The sequence below is a fragment of the Tenebrio molitor genome, chromosome 2, assembly GCF_963966145.1.
Source record: "Tenebrio molitor chromosome 2, icTenMoli1.1, whole genome shotgun sequence".
Lineage (NCBI taxonomy): Eukaryota > Metazoa > Arthropoda > Insecta > Coleoptera > Tenebrionidae > Tenebrio > Tenebrio molitor.
In genome coordinates, this window is record NC_091047.1 from 26,561,856 (window position 1) to 26,585,022 (window position 23,167).

Sequence of the window (23,167 nt, forward strand, 5' to 3'; positions counted from 1 at the left end):
TTGTTGATAATAATAAGCCTACCTAAGCGAAGAGCTATGTTACGAGATTCGCGATTCAATAAATTCAAAAACGACTTACCGTTGGGGCTGGACGTCTGAATTTTGTTCGTGTCTCTGTACGCGGTGGAACTCACTTCGTGTTCGAGATGTTACTTGTTTGCTAGTTACCGACGAACTCGATTGGACGAACTATTTTCTTCTTTGGGCCTCCCCGAGAGGGAGGGTTTTATTGTTGTTTTCGAACAGACTAATCGTGAATCGAAAAACGCGCCAATGACACACGATAGTAGAGTGCAACCACTTTCAAGGAAACTACCTAAATGCTAAGATCTAATAGATAAAGAACTAAACTAACTAAAATGTAAGGAACAACAAAAGAAAAAGTAAAGAGAGAAGATGAAAAAAGATCAACTATGTACAAATTCAAACAGTGCCTCTCCTGCAAATCTCCAGAAAACCCCGGGAAGACTGCGGGAAACTCCGGGCGAAGGTAGGAGATCGGCGGATCTTACCTTCCGGACGCCACTTGACCGCCGAGGACGCGTTTCATGTGACATTAGATTACGTTTTGGCGACACTGCACAACAACGACGCCGTTTACATCAACGTCACCATACTGGGCTCGGAGATGTTAGGTTTTCTTGATTCTGGCCCTTCCCACGTCTTCGTGAACACGACCGGCTGCGACAGACTGCTAGCTTTAGGATTGAGACTGAAAGCGACACCCGTGAATTCTTATTTGCTCGCCGACGACACCCTTGTCGAGTGTCTAGGTGTAATTTCGAGCTACACGTGGAAATTTTGAGCAAGGACTTGCGCCGAATTCGTGAAGCCGGGTTGACGCTGAAGGAGAGCAAATGCGAGTTCTGCAAGCCAGAGCTCAAGTATCTTGGTTAGGCAAGGCCTGAACATCGATTTGGACAAGGTCAAGGCCATCATAGACATGCCGCGCCCCAAAAACGTGCGTGGAGTTAGGCGTCTTCTCGGGACGATTTCGTGGTTTCGGAAGTTCGTGAAAGATTTCTTCACCATCGTAGAACCGATTATCGGATTGACTCGGAAGAACGCCAGCTTCAAGACGCCCTCGTGAGTGCGCCGATTCTGGCCTGTCCCGACTTCAACCCTCCCTTCAAACTTCACACGGACGTCAGTAACGTGGGTTTAGGCGGAATCTTGACACAGGAGTTCGACAGAGACGAGCGCGTGATTTGCTACGTCTCGAAGGCTCTGAGCAACGCTGAACTCGAGTACAGCGCGACCGAGAAGGAGTGCTTAGCCGTGATCTTCGCCGTCGAAAAGCTCCGGTGTTACCTGGAGTTCACCGTCGTCACCGACTGTTACGCGCTCAAGTGGCTGCACTCACTCAAGAATCCGGTCGGCAGATTGGAAAGATGGGTCCTGCGGTTGCAAAAATTTGATTTCGAAGTCGTTCACCGACCCGGAAAGGACAACGTCGACCCAGATTTTCTCAGTAGGGCCGTACCGGAAGCGAACGCTCTCGACGCGAATCCGTTCGACGACATCGAACGCGGACGAGATCTGTGGTTCGAGAGATGCCGAGTCTGCTCCGCCGTGAAACCGGAACAGCGTTTTCCTCCGGGCACTGTTTGGGCCGCTGCCCAAATCCGGAAACGGAAATGAATATGTCCTCATGATCACCGATTATTTCAGCAAGTTCCCGTTTTTCATACCGCTTCCTCAGGCTACCGCTCGCAAGGTCATAGCGGAGATCGAGGAAAACGTGTTCCTGGTATTCGGCGTCCCGGAGTACTGTATCGTGGACAACGGAGTCCAATTGGGTCAAAGTTGTGAGTTCAACGAGTTCCTGAACAACTATGGGGTTAGGACGTACTACAATTCGCTGTACACTCAACAGAATAACCCCACCGAACGCGTGAATCGAACGATGAAAACCATTATCATGTCCTACATCCGCGACGATTAGAGACGATGGGACGCACACCTGAGCCATGTGGCCTGCGCCCTGAGAACTGCGAAGCACGAAGCGACGCGAAAGACATCGTACTTCGTGAATTTTGGCCACGAGATGATCGACGACGGACGTCAGGTGTGTTCTGTGGACGTCAGTACGCTCGGATCCGCGAATAGGCACGTTTTGCGCCCAGTTCGGACAGCGACGACGACGACCACAACGACCACCTGACTAGACTGGCTCGCATTCGGCACGAGGTCGAAAATTTTGCGAAAATTTTCGTTCTCACCTCGGTAGAGATTTTGGTTTAATTGATTGATTTGTTGCTCTCACCGTGGTGGAGATTTTTGATGGTTTGACTGAATCGCGTGACGTCCAGACTGACATCGTGTCGTCGCGGTGGAGGACAAAACTGACAAAACTGATTATTCCTACGTGAACAGGATTGGTTTCAACATCGGTTACTGCTGGACCACCAGTGTCACCATAAACAATAACCACTCAATAACAATCCGTCATCAAGCAATAGCACTTACCTGACAAGTATTGCAATGGTCCGAGTAGGTTCAATAAATTGAGAATTTTAATAACATAACTTCAACAAAATATATTGAGAACCGTTTATTTTGGGGCGGAAATGCTAGTCAGTTGTAAATTTTATCGATGCCTTTGTCGGCAAGAGTGGTACCACATTTCTCAAGTGAAATCTACAAACCTTTCTTTGAAAATGCAGGTACGCATCCCGTCCAAACGCAACACAAAGATAACAGTTTTCATGGGAAAAGAAACATTGCAAAAATTACTCGTTCCACAATTTGGGGAGTCTAGTTAAAATAATTGAATTAATGAATTTGATGTTAGCAGGTTTCAAATTGAGAGAACCACCAAATCAATGTTTATTAGGTTAATTTACCTTTTTAGCATTCTCAAATTTGTAGCATATTTGTAACTAAAGGGCGAGAATTACAAATTAGAAACAGCGCTTTATCGTAGAAAATAACTAGAATCGTTTGCACTAGTAGTTAGAAAGTAACAAAGCAAAGTAGAAAAGCCGTGGGTAGAAAACACAGACAAGAAGGTAACGGTAAAGCCAGGTAGTCGTAGAAATTAGAGGTGTGAGTGAGAGAGAACGAATGAAAATTACTAATTGAAGTGTTGGGGAATCAAACCAATGAATGTAGAACAATTTTTAGAAGTAGCAGATCAACGGAATTTAGTTGCATGGCATGGCACTTGCGTAACGGCGTTTCAAGCCCAATTTAGGTTTCAAAATAATGTTAATTTGTTTCATTTTTAATTCTGTTTGTTTCTTGTATAGAATCAGTGTCCTTTTTCAGAGTGGAAATTCAACTGGTCCTAACAAAAGTCTAAATTTAAACATTTAAAATGATGGTGGGAAATGGAAACGGTTAAATCGGAAGGAAGTTCTAGAAATATCAAAAAGATGTCGCGATTGGCTGAAGTAACAAGTAAAGCCGTACCGAGCTGATTGGTCCTTTTGGTCAAGTAGGGGTTACGAAACTGGGGTGTTGGAAAAATGATAAAACCGAACCCGGGACGGAAAACGAGGCTTTTTTTATTCACTCGGGGTTTGCACTCCAAAGTAGCCGGAGATACGTTCAGTATTGCCAGCAGCCATTTTTGTGACCATGTGCTTTACATTTACTAGGTAAATTATCTTTTCTAATTCTTGAACTTGCATTGTAGTCGCGTTGTAATTATTCACACAACATTAGTTTATTATCGTATTAAAATAAAGATTATATTCTTTTCTTTGAGCATTTGATTACCACGTAACTCTTTAGAATTTTGAATTAAATTTTTTATCGCGAAGTATGTGATCTTCGTGCATTTACCGATTGGGGAAACGTGCTCTCGCCAAGGCGAGCTATTATAACACCATTATAAAACATTTTCATTCATTATTTGTGTCTTGGAGTCTCGAGTTGGGGAAGCTACTGCCAGTGTTTGTCGCACTCAGTTAGCTGTGGTCCGGCGTGAGAGCACAAAATTAGCCGCGTCACCTCCAAGGGGGCCAGTGACCAAACTAGGCCAGGTGACACGTGAAGAGAGGTACCCTTTGACCCTGTTAGAACCTTTTTCCCTTTTATTTTCAACCACCGAAGTAGAGCAGGGTGATCTATGAGATTCCAGGGCTATCGCGTCGGGTTCAATTTAATTGGGGAAACAAGTCAAATCTAAATCGCATCTCAAACTCATATAATGCTGTGGCGCCAGAAACTTCTGTATTTGCCCAGCTTAGTCATTTATTCATGAGTCAGCTCTCAATTCGCGGGCCGCGAATCAAATCTACTTGAGTCAAATGTCCACCAATTTCTGTGATTAAATTCATTTATTTATTTATACCATTTGTTGCGACCAAGCCCCACCAGAAACTATTTCTTGTTCAATAAAATTTAAGTGAAGTGTATTCAATCGTATTAATTCCATTTTCTGAAAACCTTTCGAAGGTACGGCCTCTCGTTAAATTTTATTAAATTAAATTAAATTATAAACAAAACACAACGTAGGATTCATAAACATTTCTTTTCTCATTATTTTTATCTCGTATTTTTCCGCAAAAATATCATCCGAGGCAATGTGGCAACCAACAATACACCAAATGAGGGAGGAAAGTTTCATTGAGGAGGAACCAAAAAAGTCGAATAAACGTTTCAGTATCCATAATAATACCCCTGGAAGTCATTGCACAAAACATCCCATGCAAAATAGCATTTTCTTCATAATATTCTTGACATCTCTCATTCGAAATAACCGTTATTGTCACATATCGTAGAACTTGGCTTAATTCATCTTATGTAAATGCTTTGCAATGTGATGCACATGTAATTCTGTTGATTTGCTATTTCTAAGAACTATTGTTCTACTTTTGTTTGAATTTCTCAAAACGGTCATAATTAATTTGTAATATTCATTCACTCTCTCTCACTCACCCATTTGGTTCCTACAAAAGTAAATAATGTTATTTTCAATCAACCCTGTTTCTATGTATTTAGTTTTGTTACTGTAAGAAATTATTATAAAACACTTTGTTACTTTCAAAACCATTTTTATTGATGACACATTTACTGATGATACATTTGCTAATGACACATTAGACGACTTTGAGGGAGAGAGTCAATGTATGAATGCATCTGACTGAATCTCCCTCTCTTAACATTTTGACTTATATACTACCCCCAACCCCCATATTTCATCATCATGACCGCGTACTCGGACCATAGAGGCGACCATATATGGTCATACCAACGATCACACCGCCTCGTTTTCATACTTCGTCATCGGGGGTGAAAGGGGCAAGGGTATCCTGGTGGGGCCATCGCGAGGCATGACGATACGAAATCGTCCCGAATTGTGGCGCAACTTTATGAATTCGAATATTTTCTTACATTACTTTTCTAAGGGCAAACGATTTTTTCTACAATGAGACGTTTCATTTCTAATTTATAATTTAAGAATGCTAGAAAGGCCACTTAATCTATTGAACATTAATTTGCTGTTTGTCTCAATTTGAAATTTGCTAACATCAAACTTATTACTAATTCCTTGTAATTAACTTGAATTCACAAAATATCGGACGAATGTTTTCTTGCAACGTTTTTCGCCATGAACATTAATTGTTACCCTTGTACAGTCGGCAAATTCCATTTGACTATTTCATTACCACCATTTAAGGATTATTATGCTGACAAAGATACTGAGACACGTACAATTTTCAACTAACAAAATTTCGTCCCCGGTAAATGGTTGTCAAGGACGTTTCGTTGAAATGTTTGAAAATTTAAAATTCTTAATTTAAAAAACCAATTCGAACCATTACAATATTTCTTCAAGACAAATTCCCTCATGTTATGAAAACAGTAGTGTGCCGAATATCGCGAAAAAATCTAGTCATGGTCAGAAAATGCGTCTTCCGTCGACAAAAATCTCCCTTCCGGTGAAAAACAACGTTGACAAGGCTTTTGTTTTTGTTGGTAACACAAATTAATGAACAAAATGTCAGAAAATTATTTTGACGTTTTCCGAAATGGATTTAAAAAATCGTTTTAGAAACGACTGCAGCAGTGATATTGACTACAGTGTGAAAACAATTTGGAATACGACAGGTAGGTAAATTGTTGCAGGAAAAGTACCACGAAGAATATAAACTAACCTTTAATCCGTTTTGTGATGTTGTTCCGAATGTTTGTTTGAATTGTTCATTCGGGAATTTTTCTAGACAAATATAACTCGACTTCCCATTTTTTTTTTTGGAATATTTTGATTTTATTAGACTCAAAGTTTGTTGCCAGGCAACAAACTTTTCGTGATAAAATCAAAATTTTCCGAAAAAATGGGAAGTCTTGTGATATTGTTTTTGATTAATTCCCATATACATCAAACGTGCGTGTTCAGACAGTCAGAGCGCTTGCTTTCATCCAATCAAAAATGTTTATCGCGAATAAATCATCCTCCTAGTCTGTCTTCTGTCAAAAGCGGATACAATTTCATGTTACTCCTGTCAGATTCTCAAATTGTTTTTAATAATTGTGTTTTTAATAACTGTAAGTATTATAAATAAATAATTAACGTTAAAGTTTGTATTCTGGAATTAATCTTACCAAAAATAACGCGACCTAAATTTTAAATCTGATAAAAAAATTAGATTTTGTTATTTTACCTTCGAGAAAACAAAAAATTGCCAGTTGAAATGATGATGCTGCATATTAACCAAGATTAGGTCTAGACGTTCAAAGTTTTTCTCACTTAACAAACAACAAATGTTGTAATATGCTAATATGCACACCTGCGCTGATTTGGCTAATCACGCCCTTAACGACGTGATACCTTTCTCATTCCGTTGATAAAATTTCTTTATTTAAAGAGATGTTCTTCCATATCAGTCATCAATAAATCAATGAGATTATTAAATTGTTCTGACTAATTCAAATAAAAAATTTAAGACTGTGAAATAATACTACAATTCACCGCAACCCAATTTTATTATCTTTTGTCATTACAGTTATTTGGCATTTGTTATCGTGTAATCTACACACCGGTTGTATCTCGTATCCAGTTTCTGAAAGAAGCTGTTCTAGTATATCCAGAAGGATGCCCAGAATCACAACCGTTGCCGCTCATAAAAATGGAAACGCCAACGTGTACAGGATTGGTGTTAACATCAACGACCATTGGATTACCACCGTCAGCCTAAAATCCCACAACTGCATTCAAATCATAAATTTTATTAGCAACTTACATTGCAAGCGTTCTTCACGGGAGTCGTTACTGATTCTGCACAAACAACAGACTCCAGAATAGAATTTCCGTAAATTGCTGTACATTCGCTGTTGCGAATAGTTACTAGATCCGCATAACGCAAAAATTGGCTTTTTTCACCGTCTAAAAACAAAATAACAGCATTCACATTAATTACAATAAGAATTTTAATTACTGGTGATTGTTGAGCCCCATCCACTTATTGTAACATCGGTTCCGTCTTCAAGAAGGTTTTCTGCAAGAGCTATTGCGGCCACGTATCCTATTGACAAAAATTACAATAAATAATAGATGTTAATTTGTTTGAAACATTAAATTTCATACGTACGATTGAAAACGAGTGGTGTGCTTAGTTGGATAAGACCAATATTGTAATTATGATAATCATTGGAATCGTAATCGTAGTAAGGGATAATTTCACTTGACTGTGCCAACACACCAGAGCCATTCAAATCTACCACTCCTACCAGAACGGTGAAAGTATCGTATCTTAAAATTATAAGTAAACAAACAACATCTATATTTCGTGGATGTCTTATTATTATTACCCATAAATACACGAGGCAGAGGTAAGAATCCATTGTTCGCTTATTATGCTACCACTACAACGAAAAAATGTAGTAGACCCTGAATTAGCGTACAGAGCTGCTTGCCAAGGAAATTGACCCAAACCCGCTAGATCACCATTGATAATTCTAGAATCTACGATATGCCATTTTAGATTAAATGATGTTAATGAAAAAAACCTTACCTATGTCCGTTGTTGGTACCTTATTCAATGGACTTTTCTGCAAGGGCGTAGCCCACACTAGCACAAAGCATAGAATAAAAGTCGCAATATGTTTCATTTTGGAACTGATGCAGACTTGCTTGCTGGTGGTGTTTTATACCTTTGTTGCAAGTGGGTGATGTCATATTTTTTGCGATAAACAATAAATAAATAAGTCATGCACTCAAAATTTGCGAAATATATGATAATATCATCAATTTGATTAACAAATATATGATTGGTATCTGAAGGGAATGAAATAAACTGATGAAGAGAGATTAACATTTTGGAAAATTTTGAAAAATCTCCAAAAGTATATGTACAGCGTTATTGTAAATGTTTCTAACATCGTAGGTGTAATAACCCCGTATAATCGAGTAGTTCTGTGGCATATTTCTTTCGCAAGTAACGATAAAATCGAATGTTTCCCATAAAAAAAAATCGAACTAAATGTTTAAAAGCTGCAACTTCGTTTGCATACTTGAAAATTGTGACCTGCGAGATGGATTTAATTAATTTTATAGATGCCATTTTAAACTACAATTTTCTTCAGCTACGCTTTACACAATGCATTGCTTAATCTACTACTGCTCTCGGCAAGGAAAATGATCTAATTGAAAGGATCTGTCAATTGTGATGATATCTCCAATGGCCAATAATAATGCATAACTAGAAAATAATATTTTTCTACTCTCTTCTGTAAAGTGCCATATTTTGCACTGACAAATAGTATATAAAACGTCACTTTAAATACGATTGTTCATTAGTCACGACTTGATAATTATCCATTCGGGCGTTTTCGGCATATTAAAGACGCTCGAAGCTTATTTAAACACGGCTAGAATTTTTTGGACACATATCAAGTTGGTAATTTAATCTTTCGTAAAAAAAATATAGTATGCCATTGATGTATATCTTATCATTAGGTAGATTAAAAAGTTCTCCGAAACAGATTCTCAAATTTGTCATTTATCATTATCATTTAATGGTAATAGTTATTTTCTTATGAGTAGCGCTGTCAGATAACTTTTCAGGTATGAGGCCGAAATTTGAATCACGAGCCGAGGCGTTAGCCAAGTGATGTAAAACAGGCCGAATACCTGAAAATTGACAGCGCACGTTGAGCAAAGTCTTAAAAAACATTAATTAATTGTAATTTGACAGATGTCAAGTTAGGTACTGTTACGTTTTAAAAAATTCCTGATCACACCAAATTGAATAGTCCGCGCAAACCCAAGCATTTCCCCCGACAACTCTTTGCGGAAAGCGCTCGCGCGTTCGAAAAGGAAAATTTTTTGCGGGAAAAAAGAGGTATATTATAATTTAGAATAAGTGGCATCGCGATAGGCGTTGGAAATTCAGATTTACGTTGGCAGCAAGACCCTTGCTAATAATCCCCTAGTTTCGATGCCTTTGGTAACCTTCGCTTTTAATTTGGCCTTGATATTATCATTGTAATCATTTTGTGTTTATTTTCTTGTTATATAAGTATTTGGAATTTCCTTGTTTCATTTATGAAAAGTGTATTATTTGTCTGGGGGTTATCTCTGCTGTGGGTGAAAACCATGTCAAAATTATGTAACGCATAACCTCAGAATAAAGTAATGACGGTTTCACATGTTTACTAAATTTTTTGACATAACATAAAGCTCACTTTAGAGAATCAACGCCTACCGCGATGCCACTTATTCTGAATTATACTATACGCGAGTTTCGTTGAGGAAGCCGAGAAGCCGTGGGTAAAGAGGGTGAAGGTTGGTGCGGTCAAACAGGGGTGTCGTTTCCGGTGCAGTTCCAGTCAGATAGGAACCACCCCGCTCGTCACGGACGGATAAAGAGACCGCGCCGCCAAGAGGTTCCCTTGTGGGACAAATCGCTCTGTGCGGATCGAAATCACTCTCCCCTTTCGGCCTGGTAAGAAATTTAGCTTAACATTTTCTCCCCTTTCAGGTGCAAGCGGTGCCTCATATTAAAACGCATGTGTACGCGTACAGGTCGACGGAAAACGATCGGTGGCAGCTCCACCCCCGCGGCGGATCTCCTCCAGGTCCTCAAAAATCGCCAGATTATCTACCACGAGGTTCTCTTGCTGATCCAAGTCCTCCCCTTCTCCGGAGCTGAGCCTGTGCGAGGAGGGTCACGGATTCAAGGGGTGGTACTCTGGTGCAGACCCCATCCAGTCATCCCCGCCGTCTCCAGAGGGACAGCACTCGCCAGCAGTTAAACAGCGAGGCCTTGTCCCGCGATAAGACGGATCAGTTCTTTGTCATATTCCACTATCTTTTTATACTGTTAAATTATTTATTTGGTTTCATTTTCAACTCATTGTAATTAAGTCATTTTCGTACAGTTCGTTAGTCAATTTATAACTTTATTGTCAAAATTTATCATCATTACACAAAACTTTGTTTAAATTCATTATATATGTCAATAATTTTTCATTTTTACATTTTGTTATAATTATCTTCCATTTTATTTTTATTATAGCGAGGTCTTGAGTAAGTTTGTTGTCATTCACCCTCTCGTTCGGTTTGCGTTCCAGCGGTGCCGTCTTCTGTCAACTCCTGGTCTCGACGCTAACGCCTAAATCGTTATTTTATTCAGCCATTGGGCTGGAGTAAAAATAAATAACGTAACAGTACATACTCGTAATTGGAAAAGTTTATATCGAGCGATCAAATTAATTTGTAATCGAGTTATCCATGAATCCAAAATCGTATGTCATTACTTGAACTCCACGCTCCAATAAACACAGCTTGAAACATAGGTTAGATCTGGCCATACCAATCGCAAAAGACATATGGATTCAAATCCGTGAATGACTCGATTACAAATTAATTTGATCGCTCGATATATTTACATACAGGTGTCCCAAAAATGGCGTACTAACGGTGCACTACGGTGTAGAAGAGATTACCGTAAACGTCAGAAAAATTAAAAAAAAATTCTATTGGACTTATTTGCTGATTTGACAGTCTTTGAAAGTGGCACTTAACAGGTCAATTATTTTGAAATATATGTATGAAATTGTCATGACAGCTACCTCTAATTGTACATATTATCACAAAGTACAAGATCACTCACTACCAATATCTAATCCTGCATAATAGAGAATTTAGAAGCTTTGGAAATCGAAAAAAATATTTTAAATCCACTACGGCAACATTGCAAGGTAATGATGTACGAATATATCTTTTTCTAATTTTGACATATAAAGTGACACTTTTCAAAATTATTTGAGGTTGGGAAACGTCACACTTTTCGTAACTGGTTACGAAAAGTAAAATCTTTCCTAACTGGTTAGGAAAAATTTATTGTATCATCAATTTGACACTGTCATATTTTTTGTTTTTAAGCAAAATAACCGTGCCTACTTACCTACTTGATATTTTAACACAATAATAATTCATTATTAATGAAATTCATTACTTCGTTTAACGTTTGAAGAAACTTTTTTTTTGTCAAAATTAGAAAAAATCTTGTATGTAACACTTTAGGAAATGCAATTTTGTGTAACTCGTGTGATTTTGCGGGATCTCGCTGCGCTCGTCCCGCAAATATTCCACTCGTTACACAAAATAACGCATTTCCTAACTGGTTACATAAATAGCTATTGTTTACACTGTATTACCCTTAATAATAATTATAAAAATAATTGATTTTTTGTCGGAAACATTTTCTCCATATTTTTTCATGTGCATTTAAACATCCTCGATAAGGTAGTAAGTAGTTTGTACGCCAATTTTGGGACACCCTGTATATGTAGATATATTGTCACAGGACAATTGTCAGAAGTTCGAAAAAAAAACGAGAAAATGAAGTTTCCTTTCTTTTTTATTCAACAACGAAAACCAAAACCGTCAACACAAAAAAATTAGAACCGTCAACTTGACAGCTACTTGATCGGTGCCTAGCGTCTCGCTTACTGGTAACAATCGTCCCTACTCGCAAAGACGCTAGACACCTACTCGTAATGTTGCTCGCCAATCGCCATCTCTCTATTAATAAGGAAACCTTTATGTTGGGCGCCACTGAAGGTTTACCCTCCTCCAGAAGGGTTGTTGATGGTGATTATCAGACCTCAGGCGGTCGACGTAATGGGTTCGACCGTCCGTCCTCGGTCTCCACCAGGTAGGCGTAACCGATGCGGAAGACGACCTGGTGTTCTGGAGCTTGACGAACACCAGGTTCTAGGGGTCGTCGTTGACGTATGGTGTGTATCATGTTGTGGTTGCGGTGAACACCACAGTTGAGGTTGGACGTGGTGTTTTTGGTTGTGATGAACAGCAGGTCCTGCGGGTCGTGGTTGATGTTGTTGAACAGCTGAGTCCTGTTGTGGCAGCGGCAGTCGGAGCTGATGTCGACGTTTTGCATCAGGAGGTTGTTCTCGTGGTGGCTTTTCTTGCGCGTGTTGTGCACCTGATGTTAGGAGTCGTGGTTGACACCGTCGAGGTGCTGGATCGTATTGTGGTTGTGGTGGTCGAGGCTGCTGTTGACGGTCTGCTCGGTGAGGTCGCGTCGAGATCACAGCTACGTCCCGGTTCTGATGGGAGAGTGGCCGAAAGCACGAGCTTCCCTTGCCGTTGCGGGTGTTTTTCAGCGGTCGTTTCGGCGGGTGGAAGTTGAAGATCATCGTCGTGTTTCTTACCAGATCGTTCAGCTGAAACTGCAGGTGCATCTCCTTGTGGCGGAGCTACAGTTGTCATTTCTCCACGTTCACGCTTGAGTGCAGGTTGTGCACGTTGATAAAATTTTCGGTCGCCGATGGGTTCGATGTCAACTTGGCCAGCGTGTTCGTCGTCTCGACCAGTTTGAAGATCGGGTTCTCGGTCCTCGATGAGTTCTTGAGAATGTAGTAGGTCTCCAGTCTTTTGAGGAGGAAATTCCTCTGCTGCGTCGCCAGCTGTCATATCATTGGCAGCATCTTTTTCGTCAAGGTAAGCTCCACCTGGAGCTTGGCGATCAGCTGGCCCTTGGGCTCGTTCTGGGACTGGATCTGGTGGGTGTTGTGGTCGCTGATGGTGGCCCTGGTTCGGCCCATCGGCGAAGGGCACGTGGTGGTCAACAAGGTGGCGTGGTTGCGGTGGTTCTTGTACAGCGTTTGGAGTCTCAAGATCACCGGCGCGTTTCTGGTCGATCAGCTCTGTAGGCACGTCTTCTGGTCGGACGGCTGCGGTCGTTGATTCTCCACGTTCGCGCTCGAGGAGGGGATGTGTACACCGGTCGCGGTGTACGTCCTGAGCGTGGCGCAGGCCTCCGGCTTCTTGGGAAGGAACTCCGGCTGCGTCGCCAGTCGTTGTGTCTTGGGGAGCGTCTTCTTCGTTGAAATGGGGTTCATCTAAAGTTTGGTGTTCGACTGGCTGCTGGTCTCGTGGTTGATGTAGTCGTTCGTGGTAGCGCGTGGCCGGCTCACCAGCGAACGGCGCTGGTGGCACCACGTTATTTGCGGCATGACGTGGTTCTTCGAGGAGATTGTGACCGTCTCTCAACCAGATTCGGCAAAACCCGTTGAAATCTGCCTTCGTCATGTGTATCGTCTCGGCGATACAAAGTCGCTGGCGTTTCCAAACGACTTAGTTAAATGTGAAATGTGATGTGAATAAAACAAAACGTGTGATTTTTCGATATTTACTTAGACCTTACTAAGTACAGCAACACTGACCAACTCTGACACTCAGGGGACGCCCACCCTTATATACAAGTGGGTGGGGATGCTAATCCCCTGAGGTGCAGAGAGAAAGAGAGGTATCTACAGAATAACAAAAAATAGACGGTATTGAACGTCATGTGCGGTGCGATTCGTGTTGCGCAGTTTTTTTTTTGTGATGAAGGCATCGGCTGGCTCGCCGACGGCCTGTGTGATTCCGTAGAATTTCATCCGAAGCTTCGTTAGGATCTCGAAGTCGAGGGCCTGCTCCCCTGGTCATGGAGTGATGGTGCGTACGGCGCTTCGTAGCTCCACCATCGAGTTTGTTCGAACCGGAACTGGGCCGCGATTTGGTCTCGCCAATGCGCGTGGTTGGAGTTGGCGAGGATGTTTTTGCATTCGGTGATGAATTTCTTTGGGTCCTCGTGGTCGAGGCCTGCGAAAGTTGGTAGCGAACATACCTCCTCCACCGTAGGAGGGCTGAGTCGTCTCCAGAGAGTTTCGAACGTATGGATGTCGATCATCTGATCCCGTAACATGTTTGTTAGTTCCGCTGGAATTGGGTAGTTGAGTTTTTCTTCAAGGCGGTCTTGATCGTCTCGAGGTCGACCATCTGATTCGGTGTCTCGGACATGTTGCCCCTGGTTAGCTCAGGTACTTTCTTCAGGGTGTTGGTGTTTTCCGTCCGGAAAACTTGGTGGGCCCCACGCTGGGCGCCAAATTGTCACAGGACAATTGTCAGAAGTTCGAAAAAAAAACGAGAAAATGAAATATCCTTTCTTTTTTATTCAACAACAACGAAAACCAAAACCGTTAACACAAAAAAATTAGAACCGTCAACTTGACAGCTACTTGATCGGTGCCTAGCGTCTCGCTTACTGGTAACAAAATAGTCCAATTTTTACCCTTTTGTCTAGTAACTTCACGTATGTTTGCGTTAGGATCAGAAACAAATTTTAATTGATCATAAATAACTATTATGTTTCAAATTTGTTGACAATTGCTTCGAAAGGTTATGTTTGTAATCAATGTAATAAGTGAAAGAAATTAAAAATTGTCAAATTGACGGAAGCATAAAATAACCACAAAGTAACCAACAATAAATAAACGTGCCACTTTTTTTGTTTTTTTTTCTGTTTCCGTCGAGGAAGGAAATCGTGACGTCAATTCAAAAGGGTAAAAATAGAACTATAACTATACCACTGTGAGTGAGTTATTGCTTTTGTAAATAATAGTTAATTTTAGAACCAATCAGTTACAATTTTTCTGGTATCATGTGTTGCCACCGGTCCTCTGGAGCGATCGAACTGTGGAGTCCATCTTCGAGCACGATGTCTAGATTTGTTGACCGATGCCTTTATTAACGCCGGGGTAGCAGATGCATCCCGTCGAAGAAGATAGCTGTTTCGTAATCAACTCGGGTTACCCGGACCGTCAGGCTCTTTTGTGCAGAAGGAGAGGAGCACGAAAAAATCAACCTTCTCTTCAAAGAGCAGGTAAAGAAGTGCCATTCCCGGCCGGCGTCAACTATTTAGAAAGTTGGGATCTAACGCGACAAAAGAACGAGCGGCGGTGGTTCATGAAGGCCGCAACCAAACGACCCACGCGCTTGTTTTAGTGTTAAAATTGTGAAGCATCATCTTCGATCTCGTCTACATCTGCTAGTGGCATACGGATTTCGATTAATTGAAGGTGTGTACTGTTACTTGATAGTAATATCCGTAATAGTGTATGCACTCCGGCAAAATTGCCGTGCCACCGGGTGGCGGAGGGATACTATAATTCCATCTCGACATAGCAGTAATTGATATTTAAATTTATTTATTTTATTTATTGTTTATTTATTTTTAAATAAGTTAACGTTTACCGATAAGTTAAAACGTTTTGCAAAAACTCTTTTTAAAGACGCACGACATTAAATGACGTTGTCGTTAAAGCTAAACGGGCATAATCAAACGGTTTGAAAAAACTCTCTATTTTTGAATTAAGGGCGTGAAGGAGGCGATTTTGACTGGCGGCGGAATTATAAGCACGAGACCCGCAGGGCCTAGAGATTATAAGGCGCCAAAGGGCCAAAATCGCCGTTCACGCCCGAAATGCAAACATTATTTTTTGTAAAATCATTTAAATCCACCTTAAAGCTTCGAAAAAAAAATGACATGATTCGTTCTCAAAAATCAAGAGTTATGTTGTTGGTTGCCAATGTGGTGCAACAAATAAAATAGCTATTAAAATTAATTGTTGTTCTTTTAGGCCTTAGGGCGCAAAAGGCATTATTTACTCCCGAAAATTACTGTATACTAGTAAATGACTTCATTTTGATACGACTTTTCAAAAAAAAATTTTGAAGTGAAACTTTTTATGGGAGGGTCTTGAAATTCTGATCGGCAACCTTTTTGTGTGACGAAAAGTGGTGGGGGTAAACACTATTGGATCGAGTGAAAGCAGTGTCTCTGTCTTTGTCACACTCACGGCATTTATCGATAATGTGATTTGGAGGCTTAAAAATGAACAATGAGTTACGCATTTCGATATTGTTTAGTGTTATCGTTGTTTATAATTTATTTTCTTCATTAAAATATACAATTTTGTTGTGAATATGCTATTTAAAAGTGATTGATGAATAATTACAATGTTTCCCTGTAATACAAAAGTTTCACTTCTATCGTGCGTCTTTACGACACATTCTGTTTTTTTCTATTTACAATAACGTAAAAACTACAAAGAAGCAATACAACACTATCTAAATTATCTGATGTACTTTTTGCAAATTTCCAAGTAAAACTTTCCAAAAATGGTGAATGATGGCGATATGTAATTTTTAGTATTCTGAACTTTTACTAAGATAGCAGAGCCCAAATCTTCGATATCTCCCATTGTCAAATTGGGGATTTCATCGCATCGACAAGCACTGGTCACACCTAATATTAATATAACCTACAACAATAATAATAATAATTGATAATTCTTCCTCTGGGGAACTGAAAATTTTACCTTTGTAGCCAGATACTTTTCATCTGGAGCATTATGTAGAAATCATACACTTTTTGGGACTTTTGTGGCATTAAATCCTGCATACAGTTTGCAACCATCTGTGTCAATTCTAGAAGCGTGCAATGTATTTCGTTTTAAATGCATCGGACGTACTTCAGTTATTCGCTAAATATGTACAATCTGAACATAAAGTTTGGAACAAAATTCATGTGACGATTTTAGGAAAATCCCTCGGACCGGTCGATTTTATTTAGAAAAATGCCATTGACGTGCAACTTGTTTCAATGACGACATTGCGTTTTGCGCAATGACGTCATCACATTTTTTTTTGAACGACAACGCTCATTTTTTTCTTCTTTTTCCATTAGACCTCCCTACTACCTAAATGATGATTGAAAATAATTGGTACCTTACATAATAACAAATTTTACTTCAAAAATTTAATTTTACATATCTTTAATATAATTGTTATTTTTTGTATGGGTTTATTTAGAATAGAAGATTTGTTTTAATAAACCAAACAATTTAAAAGATTTATAGCAGAGAATTCGCGTTTAAATGAAACAAATAAGCCCTGACATTATTGAGCGCAGTGTACAAAGTATCGGTGAGTGCCAAATGATTGGCGGGGGACAATTTCAACACTTGCATTAATTTTTATTGTTAACCTTATGTGTTTGTTTGTTTTTGTTTGAAGTCAATTAAAATTTTTACATTAATAATTAAATTACATTTTTGAGGTAAGCTTTGTCATTTTCTCAAAAAAAAAATGTTATGTAAAGTACCAATTTTTTTCATTCATCGTTTAGATAGTAGAAAAGTCTATCAGAAAGAGAAGAAAAAAGTGGGGGTTGCCATTTAAAAAAAAGTTATGATGACGTCATTGTGCAAAAACCAACAAGGTCATTGAAGCTAGGTGCACGGTGCACGTCACAGGATGGCATTCTTTTAAATACCGTGCGATCCAAAAGTCTTTCTATCAAGTGGGTCATGACAGTGGAAACGAATGCCGTTGGGCTGCAGCATATTTGGCGCATATTTAAATGAAAATTAAAAATATGTTTTATTAGTCTGTCCGTATCCTTTGATATTTTTAATTTCACATTTTTTTTTATTTTATGGTGTAATTATAATAATGTAATGGTTCACTTGATAGAAAGACTTTTGGATCGGTCGGTATAATCGACGGGTCCGAGCGATTTTCTTAAGAACATCATATAACGCTATTATGAATTTTGTTCCAAACTTTATGTTCACACTGTATAACAAAAAATATCCAAACGTGAATAACAAACAATTACAAGTTACAACTGTTCACTTTTTAACACTGAACGGTCTCTTGCGCTATTTTTTATTCTGACATCAACATCCATGCCATAGTCACGCCCACAACGGGCGACTCGTGAAACACCAAAAACGATTTTGTTTGACACATCATTTATTAAAATCGTATGAAAAATAAGGAAGTTACAGCACCAAAGATTTTTCATAATACACCCGGTATATTGCGTTATACACTGCAGTTACATACAGAGCTGCTTGCCAAGGAAACTGTCCTAAGCCACTTGATCACCACTGATAATTCTAGAACCTAAGGCATATGTACGTACCTTAATTTTAGATGAAATAACTTTGATGAAAAAGAAACTTATGTAAGTTCTTTACAGGTACCTTTTTCACTGGACTTTTCTGCTAGTAACACACTAGCACAAAGCATAGACAAAAAATAAAGATATGTTTTATTTTGGAACTGATGCTAATATTTTTTGAAAAAGCTTCAGAAATATGTATAATCAGTAGTTCTCTAGCATTTTTCTTTCTGCAATTTTGAGTGTCGCAAGTAACGATAAAATTTCCGATAAAAAAATTTCTTTGAACCAAACACTTAAAGGCATAATTTCATACTTGAAAATTGTAAACCTGCGAGATAAATTTGATTTATCCAATATTCAATAGTAATATCGTGTTTCACTAGTTAGTTTTAATTAAGTAAACTGGACTATAACTAGTCAGTTGTTTTAAATAACCCACGTTGCTATTAGCACAGTGAGTTATTAACATCCATAACCCACTAATGCACTAAGAATTGACAATATTTATAACCTCGAACTTAGAAAAACATAACCTAATTCAACACACAGCTTTGAACTTTACTACCAATTAAATGCAAAATTTCCATGGCCTCTCCATTATGCCAAAATAACATAAATGAATTTTAAAATATGTAAAGTTGAGCTGAGAAATTTGTGATCCTGTTAACATTTGAATTATCTCCTCTGTTGGAATGACCCCTCATGAGTGATTGAGTGATTATGAGCGAAGAAAAATTATTCACCCTTCAATCGGAGTCAGGCAACAATAGTGAGACGGTGGTTCACGTAGTCCGAGGAAGGGGTTCATGAAAATCAGCGGGGATATAGACGTCGGCAGAAAACCAAAGTAGAAAATTGCCTAAGAATTTTGGCTCTAAGGTACAGATCTGCCACAACAAATATTGATAATAATAACTTCGGAGGAGACTGTGGGCCATCAGATCTTGATGTTGCAGATATAACGTAGGATAATAACATTTTTAGAATCTGCGTCTCTAATAGGTCTATTATTGTATTCAAGTTGGAGTCGTTTATGGCTATCTATTAAAGCACTCGTGGTCTAATAGATCTCTAAGAAAATGTTTATCAATATTTCAGTGTATTATTGTCATTTACACCAAAAAAACCTCCAACATTAACGTTCAAACTCTACTTTTTAACATCTGTTGCAGATGTAGTTACCTTAAATTACCAATTATGTAATACAAAATTCCCTAGAATTTAAAAGTTTAATTTTTTTATTTAAAGGTTGAAAAAGGGTGCAAATTCGAAAAAATAACATAAAAACTCGTCTTATAAGGGCATTGGCGCATAGGAAACTCCCCTACGACTCGTTTTCTACACCTGGGACTCGTGCGCCAAATCAACCCTTATAAAACTTGTTCTTTAATATACTATTTATTTGAATTTTTATCATCCAATGTTAATCCTACTCCTGACTCGAAAACATCGTACTCGGAGACTGGAATGATGCAATTGCAAACAGCGTAGCAAAGGGATGCAAAAATGAAATCAGGTGGTGTGCCATGGCATAGGTCCCCTTTAGTTTTCATTCCTAGCTATTTAAATGTTGCCCGCTACATTGCCGAAGTGCCGCAGTCTGTGGTATTTTCATATCTTCAAGGGTTAAACAACCATAATTCCCAGCAGGATAACCCTCATTCAGTAAGAGTGACCACGCTAACGTAGCAGTGTTGCCATGGCCTTTTCATTCCCCCGATTTATCATCAGTTTATTTGTGTCGGGACATTATTGGAGTTCGGTTGAACTGCCGGCCTCAAGAACTTGAAACAACTTCCACAACGTGATAGAGAAGATATTGAATGACATAGACCTCAGGCTGACATAAACAATCCCATTGAAAACATACTTCGGCGAATAAACAAGGAATCGTTAAGAATAATAGGTACCATTAAACGTTTGTTTTCGATGTTATGTCGAAGGATCAAAATGAATAGTCGTGCATTAAGTAGCACTAACGATTTAGTGAGTTTAATAATAATAATAATAATAATAATAATAATAATTGTTTATTCGTGTTAATATACAAAATAGTATTTACACATGTCCCAAAACGAAAGAAAAATTAATTACATAAAGAATAGTAATGAGAGAAGAAAAAAAAAATAAATAAATAAACAAAAAAGAACAAATAAAACAAATTTGACTATTTCAAATCATTAGATGAATTGTTTAAAAATTCATCAAAAGAGTAAATTATTTTATTTGATAAGTAAGTTTTTATATGCTTTAAAAATTGGTTTGGAGGTAAATTTTTATGAGAGTCCGGAAGTGAGTTGAAAAATTTAATGCAATAATAGTGGATTCCATCTTGTGATTTAGTTAAACGTAGAGATATATGATCAATGTCTTGAGACCTAGTACTGTATTGATGATAAGATGATAGTTTGGGGTATAGTTTCGGATTTTTAATAATATATTCCAAACATCTATATATAAATATGGCGGGAAGAGTCAAGATTTTCAATTTAGCAAAATGTTGCCGACAATCGTCTCTAAAACCAAGGTTGGCAATAACCCTAACAGCCCTTCTTTGCAACCGGAAAATTCTGTACAGAGTACCTGAGTGACCCCAGATTAAAATACCGTATTCAATATGGCAATGCACTAATGCAAAATATGCTAGTCTAAGACTTTGGAGAGGAAGATTGTTAGCTAGATTACGTAATAGATATATATTTCTAGATATTTTAGAAGCCATTTGTTCACCGTGTGCATTCCAGGTTAACTGCATATCGACATATATTCCTAAATATTTTGTTTGTTCTGAGTATTCTACTCCTCCAACAAATTGTTTTAAAGTAAACATCATATGTACAGTTTTATCTTTGTTTAAATTTAGTCGATTTGCCAGGAACCATTCTTCGGTTAATGAAATACTATAATTTTTTTTAAGTAAAAGATTCTCCATGGATATTTCCGCATTGCTCACAGTAGTGTCATCGGCAAACAATGTAATATCAGCACACGAAACATAAGAAGATAGATCGTTAATATAAATTAAAAACAAAATCGGGCCAAGGATAGAACCTTGTGGCACTCCATAAACAATGCGTGAAAAATCAGATAATACTTCGTTTATTCTAACACACTGACTGCGGTCACTCAAATATGATAAAATTAATCGTGTACTCGACGGATGAAAATTATACGTATAGAGTTTCCTCAATAGGATGTCATGTGATACACAATCGAAAGCCTTGCTCAAGTCCAGGAAAGATGTTGAATAATATTCTTTGCGTGCAAAACAGTCTATTATTTTCTCTACCAAATTTGTAACTGCTTTTACGGGGGAAGATCCTGTACGAAAACCAAATTGCTGAGGAGACAATAAATTGTTATCATGCAAAAAATTTAAAATTTGTTCAAATAATAATTTTTCAAAAATTTTTGATATAGCGGGCAAGAGAGAAATAGGTCTATAGTTATTCATATCAGCTGGATTTCCTTTTTTATGCAGTGGAATGACAACGGCCTTTTTTAAGCAATTAGGAAAAATATTTTCTTTAATGCAGTAATTACATAATTTAGTAAGAGGTGGAATTAGAATATTTTTAACACATTTTATAATCGGTACAGAAAGACCATAAATATCTTTTGAATGAGTATTACGTAACTTGGTGATTGCATCCCGTACTTGAACTTCCGATACCCCTTTAAAACAAAAAATATTATTTGTACTATTCTCATTAGTCATAATAGAAATCGGATCTCTGCTTCCACTGGGTAATGAATTACATAATTATATTTTCAGCAACTCTCGAAAAAAAATTATTAAAATCATTGGGATTTATCTCACAATTGTTGTGTTTGTTCTTTGATGTTCGATTATTGTTGATAAGGTTCCATAGGACTCTGGGATTGTTTTTATTATCAGAAATAAACTTGGCATTTGCTTCAATTTTAGCATCTCTAATAGCAAGATGGTCACGCTTCTTATAATCTGTTAGAAGTGATTTCAATTCCGGAGTCCTATGTAAATTGTAAGCGTCACATATAAGACCTAGTGTATTACGCATCTTATCTAGTACAGGTGTAAACCACTTCACAGAAGTGTTAGATCTGGAACCAGTTTTACAGAAAATTTGTTTTTGTGGGAAAGCTAAATTGTAATAGTACATAATAGTGTTCATAAACATTTGAAACCTAACATTGAGATCAAAAGATAAATCTACAAAATTCCAGTTTACATTTTCTAAGAATTTAAAGAACATAAATTTACCCTCATCAGACAAAGGTCTAACAATTTTTACTTTAGACTTTCTCGTGATAAAATGATTGGTACGTAAATTAACTGATATTCCTAAATGGTCTGATATGTGAAAATTTACTGGAGTAACGTCTATGTCTTCAGTAATTATATTAGAAAATACATTGTCAATTGCGGATAACCCTCTAGTAGGGAATTTAACATGCGAATATAGACCATAACTTTGAAGTAAATCAGAGAACGATTGTGCATATTTGTTGTTAGTATTAAAGTGCATGTTAAAATCCCCTCCAATTATTAGATTTTTATTTTTATAATCGATTTTACCCAAAAGCTTGTGCATAGTTTCAATAAACATGTTAAAGTCACCCAGAGGTGACCTATACACCGTAATGATGTACACATCTAATGAAGGAATAAATGTCCCTACTAATTCACAGTCTATTTCTATGGATAAAGTTTTAACAGTAGGAAGAGGTATACATTCAAAACTGGAGTTAACAAACTGTATTACTCCTCCATGGATATGATTTTTTCGAGCAAAGTATTCAGCTACTGAATAACTACCTACTGTAAAACAACTCGCCTCAGACTCGACCAGCCAGTGTTCTTCGAAACATAAAATATCAAATTTATTAGTTTCTAATACAACCTCAAGTTCCTGAATTTTGTTTCTTAAACACTGGATGTTCAAAAAAAGGATACCTGTTTTTACAACACT

The 23,167-nt window shown here is 38.1% G+C and overlaps 1 protein-coding gene and 1 long non-coding RNA gene across 3 annotated transcripts in view; one reads left to right on the forward strand and one right to left on the reverse strand.

Annotated features, from left to right (window-relative positions):
- LOC138123103 (uncharacterized) overlaps positions 1-23,167 on the forward strand; it is a 211,576-nt gene that overhangs the window by 161,203 nt on the left and 27,206 nt on the right. The gene's annotated exons all lie outside the window — the stretch shown is intronic.
- LOC138123054 (brachyurin-like) lies at positions 6,918-8,127 on the reverse strand. The gene is made up of 6 exons (XM_069037569.1): positions 7,965-8,127; positions 7,762-7,915; positions 7,542-7,702; positions 7,389-7,475; positions 7,194-7,336; positions 6,918-7,144 (listed from the first exon to the last, which is right to left on the reverse strand). Exons 1-6 carry the CDS (start codon positions 8,059-8,061, stop codon positions 6,983-6,985), a joined length of 804 nt encoding a protein of 267 aa, XP_068893670.1. The 5' UTR covers positions 8,062-8,127; the 3' UTR covers positions 6,918-6,982.

Excerpts from the sequence above, each read along its gene's own strand:
- LOC138123054 (XM_069037569.1), bottom strand. The coding sequence starts at position 8,061 with ATGAAACATATTGCGACTTTTATTCTATGCTTTGTGCTAGTGTGGGCT. Across the intron at positions 7,916-7,964 it reads GGTACCAACAACGGACATAG|ATTCTAGAATTATCAATGGT; the intron begins GTAAGGTTTTTT and ends GGCATATCGTAG. Across the intron at positions 7,145-7,193 it reads CCGTGAAGAACGCTTGCAAT|GCTGACGGTGGTAATCCAAT; the intron begins GTAAGTTGCTAA and ends GTGGGATTTTAG.